The 19,576-nt window shown below is 30.3% G+C and overlaps 1 protein-coding gene and 1 pseudogene across 1 annotated transcript; both read left to right on the forward strand.

The window, feature by feature from the left end:
- Window positions 1–1,207: 1,207 nt before the first annotated feature.
- On the forward strand, window positions 1,208–3,929 carry LOC120171571 (annotated as a pseudogene).
- Window positions 3,930–7,406: 3,477 nt separating this feature from the next.
- Window positions 7,407–10,265, forward strand: LOC120171473 (NADH dehydrogenase [ubiquinone] 1 beta subcomplex subunit 9-like). Its single transcript, XM_039179181.1, has 6 exons — window positions 7,407–7,614; window positions 7,709–7,750; window positions 8,038–8,119; window positions 8,988–9,043; window positions 9,613–9,687; window positions 10,043–10,265. Exons 1-5 carry the CDS (start codon window positions 7,483–7,485, stop codon window positions 9,652–9,654), a joined length of 354 nt encoding a protein of 117 aa, XP_039035112.1. The 5' UTR covers window positions 7,407–7,482; the 3' UTR covers window positions 9,655–9,687; window positions 10,043–10,265.
- The last annotated feature ends 9,311 nt before the right edge of the window (window positions 10,266–19,576 follow it).

A 19,576-nucleotide genomic window follows, 5' to 3' on the forward strand; every position in this document is an offset into this window, starting at 1 on the left:
TTTATTTAAAAAAAACAAATATTTTCATTTTTGCGAAATGGAAAGAATCGACGGGTAAGGGATAGGGTGTGGGACTCGAGTTTGAGTATTGTTGAGTTTAACTTGATTTTAAATTTTGAAATAGAGTTAGGTTTAATTTGAAAATTTGTGAATTTAAAATTTTTAAACTTGACTCGAATTCAAAATTTTGAACTGAAGATCGTGAGCAATTCGAAAATGCTTGAAATAAAAAAAATCTTAAATTTAACTCGATTGAAATCTTAAATTCAAACTCGAATATTAACCTTAAATACATGAAAATCTTATTGTATTTTAAAAAAAATCAATACATAAATATTAATATTATTAATAATTTATTTTTAAAAAATAAAATCTTAATATATTATATTTTTGTGTTGTTCACGATTTTTTCGAGTCGAATATCGAGTAATTCGTTTCGTTTCGGTTCTTTAAGAACTCGAGTCAAGCTCGAGTCTAATTCATTCGATCTGAGTATTTATCGAGTATTTATCGAATTAATCTCGAATAACTCACGATCTGTCTCGTCTCATTTAATACGGGAGGAGAGAGCTGGTGTTGCCGTTCGACTTCGCAGAGAATAAAAGAAAAAACTACTAGGGAGGGAGAGCAAGAGATCCGATTTTATTGTCCTAAAGTGCAACGTAATGACGGATCTAACCTCATGGGCCTTTGTAATTCAATCCATCATTCCAAGGTAAAATTGGCCTAAAAAGCTATTCAAATTTTTATTTGGGATCTACATTAAATGCTATAATACAAAGTAAATTCATCATGTTCACATGATTAATTTGTCAAATTAATATTTTTTATTCAATCTAATCAATCGATTTAGGTCTATACTTTAAATCAAACAATATAAAAAATATTTTCTAAAATCACTTTTCTATGATCTTTTCTAAAGGTAATAAACATGTTTAAGTAAATTAAGTCGGTTTGAATCCATTTAAGATCATTAGATGAGTTAAAAATAGGTAATTGAGATTAATTCTTTTATTTCTTTCGATAAATATATTCTCATTTCTTAATCATCTATTTACCCATCCAACGATATTAAATTTGTGTAAAATTAAAATAGTTTTACACTGTGTAATTGAATCTAATTATATATATATATATAAGGTAGTATTTGTTTATAGATAATTCTCTATCATTTGATATTAAACGCTCATACCTCTGATATTCTTGGTTGCGTGATGATCCTGAGGTGAGTAGCAACATCCATATTACAATATTAGTTCCGTAAGTTTATGATTGCTCTAAGACGTTCTTTTTGTCAGAGAGGAACTATTGTGGAAAAAGTCACAGAGGAATCTCTGAAGGACTGGAACCACTTGAAAGAACTCCTTGCAATTTGTGAAGGTAAAACATTTTAAAGAGTGCTCTGTTTACCGGATGATGTTACACATTTACGTATTATAATTAATTCTTAATACATTGCACTGTTGCAGCTCAAAGAAGAATAGGAGACACTTCCTTGAATGAGAGAAGCTCCCGATCTCATCAAATTATAAGATTGGTAATCTCCTCTGCCCGTTCTTTTGACATTGCTTGAACATTATATTGCTTACAGCTTATGTGTAATGATGTTAAAAACTTCCCTTTTCATTTTGGCTTACCATGGTGTGCGTTCTAACTTTTGTAGACAATTGAAAGCTCTGCTCGGGAGTTCCTAGGAAAAGAAAATTGTACAACCCTTGCAGCAAGTGTAGTATAGCTCTTGGAATTGGCTTTCACTCACAGTTTGCTAGTTCTCAAATGGAAGGAAAAAAAAATTTAAATGACAGTTATTTGGGTGCAGAATTTTATTGATTTGGCTGGAAGTGAAAGAGCATCTCAGGCCTTATCCACTGGGACAAGACTGAAAGAGGGTTGCCATATAAATCGTAGTTTACTGACTCTGTCAACTGTTGTTCGCAAGCTAAGGTCGGTTGGATTACCTTATGTTAGAGTGCTCTTGTTTTTCATTTCTATCATCTGCAAGAGATTGTTTAATCTCTAATTTCTTTAAGCATCTATATGTAGTTATTTTGTTACTGCGAGGCTGAATGAATTCCTGTTTGTTTCCTTTATGGTTAATCACTTTTCAGTTTTAGACTGGAACAAGGCATTTGGGGCATAGTTTTATGATAGTGTGCTTAATTAGATTCAGATCTGAATCTTTCTCGATGGCACTAATATTTAAACCTCTGTTTACTATACTTCTTGAGTGTTTGTTCCTTCAATCCAGTAGGATTTTTAGTAATAATCACTGTTAGATTGCTCAACTCATCAATGTGGTGCTATGGTGGATGCAGTAAAGGCAGACGAGGACATATTAATCACAGGGATTCGAAGCTGACACGCATACTGCAGCCTTGTTTGGGTGGTAATGCCAGGACTGCAATCATATGTACTTTGAGCCCTGCACGGAGCCACGTTGAACAAACCAGGAACACTCTTCTGTTTGCTTGTTGTGCAAAAGAAATTACTACAAAAGCTCAGGTCAATGTCGTCATGTCCGATAAGGCCTTAGTTAAGCATTTACAAAGAGAGTTGGCCAGGTTAGAAAGTGAACTCGGGAGTCCTGTGCCTCCTCCTTCCTCTAACAGCGACTATGCAGCTTTACTGAGAAAGAAAGATCTTCAGATCGAGAAGGTAACCATCCCCTTTGAGAAATTTATAAAGGATGTCAAGGGGTCCTCTTTAATGGACAAAATTAATTTTTTTTATTTAATTTTGTCAAAATAAATAATAAAAAAATTAATATAGAAGGGAAAGCGTAGGCATTTACATTTTACATGTTGCCTAACATTGATAACCGACTTTGCACTATTCAGCTGGAGAAGGAGAATAGATAGTTGACTAAGCAATGTGATCTTACTCAATCTCGGGTCAAGGATCTGCCAAGGATGATTGGAAGCGATCAAGATTCAGGACAATTGGTTTGTGTTTTGCCCATAGTATCTTTACATGTTATTATTTTCACTGAATATACAGTGCCTGGTTGCAATATTATTCATTATTTTCATCTTGAAATATATTATTAGTTTGATTTGAATTCCTTAATGATTGATTAAACTTCTTTCTCTTTCTCTGATCAGGCAAGAGTCAATTACCATTCCAATCAACGAGCAGGGGATACATATGAAGATGACTATTCAGAATCAGAGTCATCATGTTTGGCTGCTTCTAATCAATTTGATGCACGTGTTAGAAAATTTAATCCAATTCATTGCTATGACATAGAGAGGGGGAGTCATCGCAGGCCTTTGAACGATCATGAAGATCATTCCATGACTCTAGCTAAAACTGCTGATGACCCTGGTGAAAATAATGATTCTGAATCTCGTGCTGTACCAAATGGTGTAAGTCAAGGCCCATTGAATGGAGACGGAGAAGCAAATCACATTCAAGAAGGCCCGGAGTTGAGTAGAAGCTGGAGTTGTAGAGCAGATGTCATGGATACTACATCTTCTTCATATATAGACAGGGAACATATTGCAAGTACCCGTCCTAATGGGTTCGATAAAAGCTTTCCTGGAAGACCAGACAGTTACCAAATGAAATTTCCTTCATTAAGTTATGGTCCCGATAGTGGGATGCTCTCCAGGAATGATTCTCTGTCTTCTATTGGGAGTGCTTCAATCCAGACTTCTGCAGATGAGCAAATTACTAGCATTCATTCTTTTGTTGCCGGACTGAAGAAACAACTTGCCAATGGCCAGGTGAGACTATGCCTATTTTTCCTCTCTGTTGACGAAAACTTCAATATATGCACTCGGGCATGTCTCATTCAATTTCTTTGCAAATGTGTGATACTTTCTCCATTGGTTCGGGGCACTGGCATAGAAGCAGGTGAGTCTGGAAGAAGCATTAGAGATGCTGGGTTGAATCCGATGTGTGAAGCACCAGGAACTCCTGTGGATTGACCACGACCACGACCACGACCCGACCCGACCCGACTTGAGACGAGACGGACGGCGACGGCGGCGCGCGAGAGTCCCCTTGTTCTCTATCATTCAACAAAGAAGTGGGAAAGCCAAGCCTTAAATACCATTTCCAATAATGTTTCTAATACTATGTGGGATTGAGCATTACCAACACTTGTTTCCAATACAATATGATTATTCAGGAAACAATTAACAATCATGCATCTTAAAACAACTGAATCAACAACCAATTGCATTAGTATTATACGATTAAATATGTCATAATTAAAAGTCAATATACAATCAATCGTGATTATTACAATTTTAAGCAAAACATTCAAAAATAATATCACTATTTAAGGCTCAATCCCACATAGTATTGGGAACAAGTGTTGGTAATGCACAATCCCACATAGTATTGGAAACATTATTGAGAATGATATTTAAGGCTTGTCTTTCCCACTTCCTTGTTGAGTGATAGAGAACAAGGGGAACTCTCGCGCGCCGCCGCAACCGCCGTCCATCTCGTCTCGTCTCGGGTCGTGGTCGTGGTAATACGTGTCTTCGACACGTCCGCGCGAATACTATCTTTTTAGAGAAAATTCTTAAGAAACAAATGCAATACCGTCGTTGCGATTTTGGACTATCGCAACGCGAACTTCGACTACCGCAACGAATTTGGAATAAATCGCAACACGAACTTCGACTATCGCAACGAATTTGGAATAAATCGCAACGCGAACTTCGACTATCGCAACGAACTTGGAATAAATCGTAACGCGAACTTCGACTATCGCATTAACGCGAACTTGGACTATCGCAATGCGATAGTCGAAGTTCGCGTTGCGAATTATCGATCGCATTGCGATTTAGTTGGTCATTTTGACAAATCCAAAAAAAGTTGGTTAAAATCGTATATTATAAAGCATTTTTGGTCACTGGGGTTATTTTATCTTCTTTTAATGATGGCGGTAAAAGTAAGTGTTTAAATTATATTTAAATTTGATTTTTGGTATCTAAAGAACTTTTCGTTTAAAATAAGTATCTAATATTTTTTTCGTTATACTTTTAGGTGTTTATCGTTAAAAAATCCAGCAAAATGACATGTGTCACGTTCATTTGATTTTTTTAAAGAAATCAAAAAATATAAACGGAACACGTGCCATCTATCGTTTTATTTAAAGGATAGACATCTAAAAGTGTAATGGAGAAAACATTAGACCCCTGTTTTTAAAATCACACTTAACGTTTAGTTTTCATTTCATTTAAGTACCCTGCCATTAAGAACTTAACGCATTTAGTACCTAAACTATCAGTTTTGGCTCGTTTTAGTACCTAAACTTAAAAAAAAAATTAACGCTTTTAGTACCGAAACTATCAGTTTTGACCCATTTTAGTACCTAAACTTTTAATTTTTAAAAAAATAACATTAAATTTTATACGGGATACTAACATAAAGCAAAAACTTAAGTTTTTAATGACGGGTACTAAAGTAAAATAAAAATTAAATTTTAGGTATGATTTTAAAAAAAATTAAAAATTTAAATATTAAAACGTATTAAAATCGATAGTTTAGATACGAAATACATAATTTACCTTTAATTTTATCATAATAATGACTATATTTTATAGCGTTTGTTATAATCTGAAAAAATAAATCGACGATGGAAAATAGTTTTAAATAAACTGAGTTGTTGACTTTTAATAGGATATTTTTTTTTGAATAAAATTGATCTTTAAATTTGATAAATTGTTATAAAAGTTTAGAAGATTAATTTAACAAAAACAATTAATGGACTAATTTGATTAAACTTATCATTCTCAAAGGTCAAATTAAAAGGAACAAATTCAAGCGCCAATTTGATCGAACTTTGCAAGTTCAAGGTCTTTTTTGTGTAGTAATTTTTTCTAAATCATGTGTGATTACTTTAAGGGTGTGTTTGGTTCACGGAATGTAAGATTACCAGTAGAAATAAAAGATTACCAGGGAATATAATTACTGGAATGTTATATTTTGGGTTTGGTTGGTTTAGCAGGAATGTAAGATTACCGTGTTTGGTTAAAGGAATAAAAGATTATTAGAATAAATATTTGACCAAATTGTCCTTATTATATATTTGTTTTTTTAACAAGTTGGAAAATATTTATATATTTTCTTTAAAAAATTTAAATTCATAAAATTTATATATATTTTTTATAAAGTTGAAAATATAAAAAGGTTTAATGGAATGATAAAATTTTATTTTAACCCCTGAACTTCATATAAAATTTTAATTATAGATTTTTTTTTTGTAAATCTAAAATAGTTTAAGGATAAATTTGTAATTTAACATTCGTAGAATTTTTATTATTCAATGACAGAATAAGGATATTTTTGAAAGAAATTTTTTTAAGGGCATTTTAGTCCAAAATACCGGTAATCCAACAATACCTAAGGAAAGGGAGGTAATGACATTCCCGGTAATATACCCCAAAAAATCCACTATTAATAATGTAAGATTTCCGGGAATGACATTCCCGGCCAACCAAACGGGAGAATGTAGATTTCATTCCCATGGGAATCTCACAGTCCCCCAACCAAACACACCTTAAGGGTAACTTAAATATTTAGTATCTAAACTATTAATTTTATTTTATTTGAGTACTTAAACTTTTAATATTTTTAAAATCATACCTAACATTTTATTTTTGTTTCATTTGAGTAGTCGCCGTTAAAAACTTCACGCATTTAGTACCTAGACTATCAGTTTTAGCGCCCACACCTTCATTTTATTTTAAAAAAATTAACGTTAAATTTTGAACGTGTACTAAAAATAAAACAAAAATTTAGATTATTCTGTTATTACTGTTTTATTTTGCTATAACATTCTTTAAAACCTCTTAACCTGATTTGTTAATTTTACCCATTATGCTCAAAGGTTTTATTTCTCCATTGCTTACATCATTCCTCCTCTCTTGCTAAATCAAACTGTCAAGTGTAAGCAAGAAAGTTAAAATCAGGGACTAAAACTTAGAGACTAATGTGAGCAAAGTAGTTATAATTGAGGGCTAAACATAGATTATCCCTATATGTAAGTAAGCAGCAAATCGAAATCATGTGTTAGTTGCTATATATAAGAGTTTATTGAACTAATTTACATTATAAGTAAATATTGATAAAATATTTGGACAATTAACTTTCATTATTATAATAAAAAATTTGTCAAACAACGGAAAATGATTTACATAGCTTCATATAAATACCGAAAAATTATTTTTGGAAAAAGAATTGCATTTTCTAAAAAACAAACGGACCCCATATTTATATTATATAATAATTAAAATTATTTTTATAGTAGAAAAACAAAATAATAAATAGAATAATTAAGACATATGGGCTAAAATGTAATTAGACTAATTACTGGGGGCTTTGAAAAGGGTAAAACGATGTCGTTTCATCATCAAGAGGCCCGTGTCCACATTCATAGATCAAGCTGAAGCCGAGTGGGGAAATACCCTGAGAGAGGAGAGTGTAGAGTCTAAAAGAGAAATCAAAAGCAAAAAGGTCACCGAGATGAGCGGAGCCACGACGGCGGCGTATTTAGCACGACGAGCAGCCCAAAAGGAGAGGGTTCGGATCCTCTACCGCCGTGCCCTCAAAGACACCCTCAACTGGGCCGTCCATCGCCACCTTTTCTATCAAGATGTAACTCCTCAAAATTTCACAATCTCATTTTCTCCTCTCGTTTTTTTATTCAATTGAATCAATTTTTTTAATCTTATTTCATTTATATGTTTAGGCTTCTGACCTTCGCGAGAAATTCGAAGCCAACAAGCATGTGGTTAGGCCTCCTTATTTCTCTATCTTCACCTCAAGTTGATTTTACAGTAAACCTGAACGAGTATTTGTTGAATCTCAAATTTTCTTTTTAACTTATAGTGATTTGCGATTCACATTTTTTTCCTTTCTTTCTATGAAGATGGTAATTTGAGCTTATTGGCCTTCTGCATTGAACTTATCAAGACTCATGTAAATGGTGTTTATCGTATTCAAATGGTCTAATTAATTAATAGGTTTAACTTGAGGCTATTTTGGCTTTGCTTTTTTCAATTTGGTGTATTTTTGCAGGAAGATCTTGACACAATTGACAAAATGATAGCTGCAGGTGAAGCAACTTATAATAAGTGGCGGCATCCAGATCCTTATATCGGTAGGTCTAAGATACATGATTATTATAGAAGGGGAGAGAAATAAGGATTGGATTTTGAATTTTATATCATGTCTCACTAATTATCACGTGGAAGGGATTCGTAAGTGAATTTTGAGATTCATAAGTTGTTTTGAACCTTTCTTTTCAAACAGTCGAGAGGCAAATAGCACAAAATTTTGATAAGGGGTTGGAATCTTGTTGGCAACTAATTAATTATTATAGGATTTTATGGTTTGTTGATAAAAGATAACTTTCAATCATTGTGTGAAACAAGGCAAATGAGAGCAAATGTTTGTGGAAGTAGTTTAAGATATGCTATCAAACAATTACTATGTCGATGCTTTGTTGCATCGCTTTTTCACTTACATTATTGTGTGTTATTACGTTCTTTCATCTGGTCCACCAGACCATTAATATGTTAATTCATCTCTTCTATTTCTAAATGAATTTCTGATTTCATAAGTTCACTTGAACTTTCTTTTCTAACAATTAAGAGGAGAATAGCTCAAAATTCTGAAAATTGGAAGAAATCCCATAATAACTAATTAGTTATTAGAGGATTTCAGTTTCTTCTCATATGATAGTTTGATGGTACCAGTGAAATTGATTGTGTGAAAGAAGACAAATAAGAGCCAATTCACTACTACTAGTCTACTATGCCAATTCACTACAACTAGTGGTGGCATCTCTTTTCCACTTACTTTCTTGTGTATATTCCACCAATAGTTGATTATTGCTTGTTAGGTCTCACTTTTTTATGACGTGTGATTGATTAACTGTGATATAGGTAGGTTTCTCATCAGGTGCTTAGTTTCCAGTTTTAAACCTAGTATGCTGTTTGAAGCTCATGTGTTAAATTCATTTGCAGTTCCTTGGGCTCCTGGTGGTTCCAAGTTTACTCGAAACCCTGTCCCACCTTCTGGGGTAAGTGTTAAGCTAACATTTCTTGCTTATCAGTGTTTTTTTCCTTCTTGCGTTCCGGCATTCTGCCAATGCCTCTTGTCCATAGTTAAGAAAACTAGTAAAGAGTAACTAGAACCCTTTTTCTTGTCTCGTTTTACTACTTGAAAGCAGATAGTTTGGTTATTTCTTCCTTTAAGTAGGTTTTATCTTTATCTTGATCAAGCATCATAATTTTATTTATTTTGCTGGAGAATGGTGGGTGAATTGAAAGTCTACTTGTCTTATAATATGCTTACAACCACCTCCTAATATATACCGCGTTGTCTTGTTTTATATTGTTGATTACCTAGATCATTTGTGTTCTGACAGATATTGTTACTAAATTTCTGATTGGTCTCATTGCTTTTTATCTGGTTCTGATCAGGGGCGGATGTATGTGGCCTTGATGGGGTCAATTGCATACCCATTATTTTGGAAATATCGTTAAATCTAGTTTAATTTATTAGAAAAAATAGAATATTAAAATTTTGAACCCCCATTTTTTAATTTCTAGATCTGCCGCTGGTTCTGAATGTTCACTTTTGATGCAGATTGAGATTGTGTATGATTATGGTCGAGAAGATAATGATTAAAACATCCATCTTTTCATATCCCTAGCAATAAAGGTTAGCCACATGCTTCATATAGATTTTTTTCTATATTTTTTTTATAAGGAGTAGGCTTCGTCCAAGGACTGAACACAGACTCGAGAACAAGTCCTTGCCATTTCACCTATGGCTCAATAAACATACTTTATTTAGACTTTCATCATCTGTTGTATAATTTATGGGATGATTCTACATGTTTGTCTCTTCTAAATTTGGACTATTTTTGTATTAAGGTCCGAATCTCTAGAAAGCATACTCTTTGCTTGAAAATCCAACGTGGTATCGCCGAGTCAGTGATGGAAAGAGCTTCTCTCGCTTGCTCTGCCCGTTTGGTTTAACTTTAATGTTGAAACTCTTAATCTGGTTGATGCAGGTCTAACGGATCCTCTAGTGCGTAACAAGGGATCTTGGACAACTACTTTGAATTCTTTCAACTGAGATAGGACTTTTTAATAACATTCATGTTGATGCTCTTTCGTGGTTGTTGCTATGTGTCTGGTCTTTTGTGTAACAAAAGATCATTGGTCGGATTGAAGGTACAAAAATGCTTGTTGACATGGCATAGAATTTCAATCTTGAATCTTTCTTGTGACAAACTATTTTTATCTAATTTTTATATGCCGTCTTTTGTCATTCCGGCTATTATTGTTAGTTGGCAATTGAGCCGATGGAGAGATCCAAAAATCGGAGAACCGGTTCCCATTCAAAAATAGGAGGAAAAAAAAGTATGTAATATATATAGTATTAAATAAATGGGTAAATTACACGTTTGATATCTAAACTATTAGTTTTGATCTATGTTAGTACCTAAACTTTTAATTTTTTCAAGATCGTTCTTAAAGTTTAGTTTTTATTTTATTTTAATACTCATTTAAAATTTAACGTTAAATTTTGGGGGAAAAATGAAAAGTTTAGGTACTAAAATGGATCAAAACTGATGGTTTAGGTATTAAATATGTTAAGTTTTTAATGGTTTGGTATTAAAATGAAACAAAAAGTAAATGTTAGGTATGATTTTAAAAAGATTAAAAGTTTAGGTATCAAAATCGAGATATAGGTATGTTTCGGAATTAACGCGAGCACGATCGAATAATAATTTCGGAAACAGTGATACCGATATAAGCAATAAAAAAAATTGAGAAACGCTATACTAAGCAGCAGCAGCACGAGAATCATATTATGCTCTAGATTGGCCAGCTCTGGAAGACAAGATGATGCCGACGATAAGGCCATAGAGAGCCAAAGATAAGGATCATTCCGACAAAAAGTTCAGGCTGCTGTGCGTTGGCTCTGCAAAACAAAGTTCGATTCAAAGTTTCAGACATGAAGATTCATTTGCCAAACGTATGACATGTTCAATTTCATCCAATACTCGAAAAGCATTTCTAAAGATGACGTATTTTTTAATTATATTTTTTAAATAATATTTTTTATTTAAATTCGTCACGTCAAAATGACGAGTTCTAATAAAATATATATTTTTATTGAGTTTTTTAACTATTAAAAGTTACAAATAATACTTGACTAATGATGTTACTTTTTTTAATCTCAGACTATTAAAAATTACAAAATAGTCATCGACTATTCATTGTATTTTAAATTCGTTTTTTTGTTAAAAAAAAGATAGAAGTTTGAGTTGGGCATTAACATAGTAAATGAGATATGATAAAATGTGATTCCATAACTTAAACGACTATCATATCTCATTCAACAGTTTATGTCTAGCTAGCTCACACTGTCTTCAATTTTTTTTAATGAAAAATGACGAGTTTGGAAGATAATAAATAATTAGGTGACCATTTTGTAACCTTTAATAGCCGAGATACTCAAAAAATAATGTCCTATAGCCGATATTTCATTTTATAACTTTTAATAGTCGATAGACTCAATAAAATAACGCTCTATAGTCAATAAAGTATTTGTATACTTTATCCTACAATAAATTACCCTTATTGTTTTTAAATATGGATCGACATTAAATTAAGAATTTGAAACAATACATTACATTTATTTATTTGACAAGCCCGATTGGAAGACAGCCGTTGGCACAGCCGGTGATGGAGAAGATGAACACCAAGAAACGCGACGCAAGTGGGGAAGCTAGGGATTGGAAAGAAAAACATAATAAAAATGATTAAATTGAATTTTTATTTAAAGTCAAGGGATTAAATAAAAATAAAACCATTTTACTAACGTATCACATTAACATTAGGTCTAATGGTAGTTAACCATCAATAACCGTACCTTAATTAAATAACAACAAATATTATGTTTTTTTAGAATCAATGAGAAAAAATGAACAAAACATAAATGAAAGTGACCAATCATGTATTTAACCATTTTTTATTAATCTTAGGTAATTACAATCTAGCATTTGTTCAAAGATAACTCTCAACCATTTGACATTAAACGCTCACACCTCTAATAGTTCGGATACTCAAACTCAATACCTCAATATATAACATCTTCTTTACAGATGTAGATCGGTTCGTGTCCCGTATTAAATATATAATAAAGGAAGTTAATGCATGTTTAGTGGAACATTATTGGACCCCAAACTTTTTGGACTTTCGTCCTAAATATCGTGGTTCACTATTTAGTGTTCTGAAACGTGAGAGGTGAATCATTATAAGAGTTTGGTAATTTTATTGATAATTTCAAAATAATTTGATAAAAATATAATGATTGTTTTGTAATTATATTTAAACAATTATCTGTTTTTTTAAAAATCATTCCAAATTATTTGAAAATTTTAATAATAATTTGCATTTAGACAAGCACAATTTTTTTACAACATTAAAGATAATTAATGGATTTGAGCCGCTTTGCTGTTCGAGGAAACGTGTAAAATCTTGCGTTTGATTTGTTTTACTATTAATGTGGGTTGTTTGTTTGTCTCTTAATGGAATTATTCAACGTTGTTCAGCATTCAACGTATTTGTTTCGTACCTCTGAATGATTCAGTGTCGACTGATTCAACAAAACAGTGCTGAATGATTCAGCACAGAAGTACATTCTGAATCATTCAGAGTCAGTTATCAAATAGTATGTCATATTCAGAGCCAAACCATTCAGAGCATCTAAATCATTCAGTATTTGAATCATTCGGTATTTAATCATTCAATATTTAAATCATTCAGCGATTAATCATTATGAATTAAACAATCAATCTTAAGATGAATGTCTTAAAGAAATTTAACTTAGGAGACAAGCGATGTTTTTCAGCAATGTAATTTGGACAAATACAGGAAAATCCACTAACCTTGGATTCCACGTTTGATTTGACATAAAAAAAATATGAACTAAATTCATAATTGATACATATTATAGCTCCATTTTAACCTCGATCTAAGTATCTAACTGATATATAAACAATATAATAAATTGATAGAATATAAACTAAGACTCTAAGTAAAAGTTTACTTGTAAATAATTCATATATAGTAAAACAAGTTTTTTCTTGTTGGTGTGTGTGTTTTTTTTTGTCTTTGTTGATCAGTAAAAACATCAAATTTAATATTAGTTATTGAGCGTATAAATTTTTTATTTTTTTATTTTTTTATATTGTATTTCTATTTTCTTTTATTTTTTTATTTTCAACAAGTATGTCTGTATGACACATTTTCGTCTGTCTTTTGGCATGTTTTCAGATGTTTGATCGTTTTCTTCATTTATATTTTTCTAAGGGTTGATTTGATATCACCACTATAGATTGAGATGACGTTTATCTAATATCTTGTTGATCTTCTCTACTTTAGACACTCATATTGGATTTAGATACTCAATTTGCGTTCTTGGATGGCTTTTTAAGGCTCGAGTCTGATTTGCGTACTATAGATAGTAGGGGTTTTCATTTTGAATAAAATTAGTTGATTATATAATTTGAGATATTTCCTAGTTTGAATCAAATTAGTTGATTCTATAAATATATATAACTTATGCGTACTATAGATAGTAGGGGTGTTCATTTTTTGGTTTTAACCGAATTAACCGATTGAATGAAATTAGTTCAGTTAATTCGATCGACCACCGAATTAGTTTGGTCGGGGAATGGTTAATTTTTTTCAATATTCGGTTAACGATTAATTCGATTCGAAATACGTTAATTAATCAAATTAACTAAAAATATTAAGTTTATAATATATATATATATATATTAAATACATATTTAAGCTCAAATTCATTAAAATTTAAGACCAAAATATTAAATTATCAATATCTAATTAAATTTGAACTCAAATAAAAAATAATCTACTAAACTCAAACTAATCTAACTAAAAGAATATTTAAAAATTTTGGTTGATTCAGTTCAGTTATTTTTTCCTAAAAAATTCGGTCCAATTAATTTAATTAACCGAATGAACATCCCTAATAGATACGCGATTCAATTTTTAAAAAATTACATAATTATTGGAATCAAATTAGAAGTTATTTTAAAAATATATATGATCAGAATTAGAATATAATGATGGATTGATAGAATAATTTTATTATATAAAAACTCTGTAATAATATTTTATATTAAATATTGCGTCTTTGAGTGGCAGGGAAACAATTTTAGGAATATAATAATTATCTTATGATATATAATATTAACGAAAATATTACAAAATCAAATATAAAAAATATCATGCCTTAAAAAGATGACTACTCTCCTATAAAACAAAAAGTAATATAATAAAAGTTTAAAACATTATATATTTCATCGTATAAATTTTCTTTTGATGAGAGTAATTTCTTGTGAAATAAGTATATATAACTAAGTAATAATTTAACGAGTTAATTGTACCCTATGTCTTCAAACCATGATTTTTATTTTAAATTGTTCTTTAAACTTTTGAGTATTCTAATTTCATCTTCAAACTATGATACTCATTATAAATTAGTCATTAAACTCTTGAATATTCCAATTTCACCCTTAAACTATAATCCTTATTCTAAACTAGTCCCTAAACCTTTAAAGCTTCCAATTTATCCTCCAATTCATCCAAATATGTAATTAACTTTAACCATAATTTAACCTAAATTTTTTTAAAACATATAATAATTATAACTTGACCTAATGATATTATTAACATTGAATGTGATTAGTATATGCATATAATTTCGGATGAAATTGAAATGTTTAAAATTTTGGGGGTACCAATTTAGAATGAAGGATATAGTTTGGGATGAAACTAAAATGTTCAAAAGTATGAGGACTAATTTAGAACGATAATCACAGCTTAAGGATGAAACTAAAATGTTCAAAAGTTTAGGGACATATTTAGAACAAGAACCATAGTTGAAGACGTATAATGCAATTAACTCTTTAACAACTTACTACAACAATCTGGACATGATTTGATGACAACATACGTTATCTTCATTTTTTGGGGTCAAATTAAGACGTTATTATTGTAGGAAAAAAAATATATAATTTGTGGAATATTTCAGTTAATCATAACCAATATATGTTGGTTTGGTGTCAACTGCATGTACCTGTCTGTCTGTTGGTAGCTTAGAACCAGGGTCAATGATATATGTATTTCAGAACATTATTTACTAGAAATAATATATCTAAAGCAAGATTAAGATAGGGATTGCTTTTAAAAGTAGTATAAGTTTGGGTCTGGTGGGCCTTAGCATTAATTAGTATGGATCAAATGTTTAAATTAAGAAATAAAATATCAATAGAGTTTTTATCCATTCGAATTTGATTATAATATTTTTTATTTGATATCTGGTACGATTAGGGATGATAAAAAAACCTGAACCCGATGGGGAAAACCGAATTAAACGGGTCGGGTTTGAGGATGATAAACGGGGATGGAGACGGGAAAAAATCGTTTATGCTAAACAGGGACAGGACAGGGACGAGTTTGGTAATCTCCGCCTCGATTACCCGGCCCGATAAATATTAAAAATAATTAATTATATATATATATATATATTATTAATAAATTTAATTTAAATTAATATATATATAATATTTATATATTTAATTTAATTTATATATATATATATATATGGCTCGATACCCGGCGCGATACGCATTTAAATAACCGTTTATGCTAAACGGGGAAACTCGTTTCCACGCGGTTTTTCCCGATTACCCGATGGGGATCCCCATTTAAATTTCCGTGGTTTTTTAAGTAGGGACGGGTTTCTAAAACGGGGACAGGGGGACCAATACCCGGCCCGTTGCCATCCCTAGATACGACTTGAGTTTATAAAAGTTACATCCGATTCAATTTTTAAGGTAGAAACTCATACTAGTCTCGACCCAATATATATATATGTATATATAATTCTTATTTTTATTAGGTAAAATATAGATTTAATTAAAAAATATAGAGATAAAAGTAATATAAGTTATCCTTAAATATATAAAGTTCAATTATACTATTGTTTTTTATTCAGATCAAATATTTTTCATCGGAAGTCTGACATGAACCTACTTTTAGAAAATTAGACTAGAACCTATTTTTTTTTTAAAGAAACGGATTTATAAGATTAGATAAAGTCAAAATCTATTGAATTTGAATTGAATGTCTATCTCTAATAATGATATATATATTTATAGGATGATTTTTCTACTCTCGATGAGCAGCGATGAGTACCAATAACGACGAGTACTATTAATTTAATTTATATTTAAATTCTAAATGACTCAACGTATAATAATAAATTAGTTAAAAATTTAAAGATAATTATTTAAAATAAAGGGTAAACTACACCAGTGACCACCTAACTATTGCCTCTTTTCATTTTGACCAATATTTTTGAAATTATGCAATCATGTCACTCAACTATTTAAATGCATTCAATTAAGCCACTTGCCGTTACTATTTAACGGAGAAGTTGATGTGGCAGTTAAAATATTTGATATAATTACACATTTGGTAATTGTTACTTATATATTATATCAATTTGATCCTAATTTTAATAAATTGAAATAAATTTAACCCTCAAATTAAATGTTGCCATGTATAATGAACCAAAATTCAACTTTTTATTTTAATTTTAAAAGTTACAACATATTCTGTATTTATAACAAAATAAAATTTATAACAAAACCTTTTTCTAAAAAATTGAATAACTCAAGCAATAATTTATGATATTAAATTTAAAGCAAACTAAATTTATCGCCCTTTAAAATAAAGGATTAAGTTTATTTTAATTTATTAAAATTAGGACCAAATTGATAGAATATATAAGTAATAGTGACCAAATGTGTATTTATACCAAATATTTTAACTGCCACATCAACTTCTATGTTAAATATTAACGACAAGTGGCTTAATTGAACGCATTTAAATAGCCGAGTTACCTGATTGACAAAATTTCAAAAATATTAGTCAAAATAAAAATATCAATAATTAGGTGGTCAGTGGTATATGTTACATTTTATTTTAAATAATTTATCTTTAAATTTTTAACTTATTTATAGTTATACGTTGAATCATTTAGAATTTAAATTTTTATAAATTAAATTAATGGTTATTGTCGTTAGTTGTGTTCATCGCTCCTCGTCCGGCGTTATAATTTTCCTATATTTATATATTATATGTTATTTGTAATTTGTGTGAGATTGCTTCTAAGCATTCATAGATTTTAATGCAAGTTCATTGCATGTTCTTACACGGCTTATCTAACAAACTTGACATTGAATATTGTAAAGATTAGCATTTTCAAAACAGGCGTGCATTGCCTAATTTGTGTGCATCGGTCAAATCGAATCAAACTAATATTCAAATTTAAAGAAATCCGGAAACGATTATTCTTTTTTAAAAGGAAAACATATTGCTTAAAAGGGTAAATTACGTATTTAGTACTTAAACTATCAACTTTGATTCATTTTAGTACATAACTTTAATTTTCTTTCAAAAGCATACTTAAAAGTTTAGGTTTTGTTTTATCTTAGTACCCGCCATTAAAACCTTTAGTTTTTGTTTCATTTTAGTACTCTCGTTCAAAATTCAACGTCAAGTTTTGAAAAAATTGAAATTTAGGTACTAAATGCATATCAAGTTCAAAAGATCATAAGTTTTAACAATTAGAGTTGATAAAGGGTAAATTACGCATTTAGTATTTAAACTATTAGTTTTGGTCTGTTTTAGTATCTAAACATTCAATTTTTTTCAAAACCATACTTAAAGTATAGTTTTTTTTATTTTAGTATCCGCCGTTAAAAAACTTTAGTTTTTGTTTAGGTATGATTTAAAAAAAATAGATATTAAAACAAATCAAAATTAATCATTTAGATGCTAAATACGTTGTTTATCCAAAAAAGAATATGTGAAATGAGGTCTAAATCAAAGTGAAATGCAAACCCCAAATACAAATTTCACGCGTTAAGATTATTTAAATGACGTGTATCTCATGAAAACCCATCTTTTTATAAACCCCAAATCTTTGCGTTTTACCCAAATACCATCTAATAATAAATAATTATATGTTATACATTATTTTTCTCCAAATATTACGGATCTAATATCTTTCTGACAAAGTGGCAATAAAGCGTGTAGCAGGAGACACGCCTTGCAGACATGGACGGAAGGCGCACCTTCCAGAGGATCTGCCCGAGTTGGCGTCACGTGGAAAAGCACGGACCATGAAGCGTGTCTTCGTAGGTTTTTCTGACACGGGGAAGGCTCGAATCATGAGTCGCTTCTTCCATAAATACCGCTTTAATACCACCCAACCGTCCGTCCGTCCCTCTTAATTATCATCTACCCCTTTAATATCGTCCGTCCCCCTATAAATACCCCCTTCATACAACTCTTTAACCACACTAAAAATTCTCTCATTATTCCTTTTATCAATCTTTCTATTAAACTTCAAGTAGGTTTTGTAATCATTTTTAGAATGTAATTTTTTATTATATTATAACATTTAATAGTTTATTATTTTATTATATTTTATTATATTATTTTTTTACTTTCTGTAGTCATAAAATAGAAGGTTATTGCATTTAGATGGGAATCACATCTTGAGTCATTTTGTCAATACGATAACAATTTGAAATTTTGTTATTTTAATTATTGTGAATGTTTTATTTACTTATTTTTTAGTATTAGTTTATATTTTAATTCGTATATTATTTATTTAATTAGGAGAATGACCATATATTATATCCATTTATTCGTAACGCTAAGTTAGAGATATCGAGTCGTGTTTGGCCGTATATATCTGAGGTTGGATTTGGTTACATAGCAAAATATTAAGAGCATTGTAACCTTGAACCGCATACACTTCAACAAATGTGACATACATATGCGTAACAACGTTTGAATTTTGATTCTGAGCATCAACCGTCATAGCAATATCATCATCGTTTGAGAGTTCAAAAACTGTATAAGTTAACGAAAATAGTGCAGTTGGAAATCTGTACTGAAGTGAGAACAATCTTCTAGTACTTCCAACATGAACATTCCTTAAAATTTTAGTTATCAGCTCTTCAAGAATGATGTTTCTCTTAAATAATAAGGTAACAAAATAATTTGATGTGAAGACAACATCGGTTTTATCTTTTTGAATTTCTTTATCATAATAAACAATAGTTGAAATAACCTCATTTTGAGAGTTTGAAAGATTGAGAGTTTTATATCTGTAAAAAATAAATAATTGTTTATAATATACGAGTATTCTCTTAATTAAATAAATAATATACAAATTAAAATATAAATTAATATTAAAAATAATTAAAAGATATTCACAATATTTTAAATAAAAAATTAATATTGTTACCGTATCGGCAAAATATCTCACAATATGATATCATCTTCCAATTTACAATCGTGAAAAGTAATAAAAAAATAATTAGTGTAATAAAATTTGATCAAATAATTAAATATGAAATAAATATAATCTAATAAAAAATTGTTTTACGTTTAAAAACTATAATAAAATCTATTTAGCTTGA

Source organism: Hibiscus syriacus, unplaced genomic scaffold (assembly GCF_006381635.1).
Source record: "Hibiscus syriacus cultivar Baekdansim isolate YM2019G1 unplaced genomic scaffold, ASM638163v2 tig00111834_pilon, whole genome shotgun sequence".
Lineage (NCBI taxonomy): Eukaryota > Viridiplantae > Streptophyta > Magnoliopsida > Malvales > Malvaceae > Hibiscus > Hibiscus syriacus.

Bases quoted from the DNA above. Each gene is read 5' to 3' on its own strand.
- LOC120171473 (XM_039179181.1), top strand. From the start codon at position 7,483: ATGAGCGGAGCCACGACGGCGGCGTATTTAGCACGACGAGCAGCCCAA. The intron at 7,751-8,037 runs GTTAGGCCTCCT...GTATTTTTGCAG, and splicing joins TCGAAGCCAACAAGCATGTG to GAAGATCTTGACACAATTGA. The intron at 9,044-9,612 runs GTAAGTGTTAAG...CTTTTGATGCAG, and splicing joins ACCCTGTCCCACCTTCTGGG to ATTGAGATTGTGTATGATTA.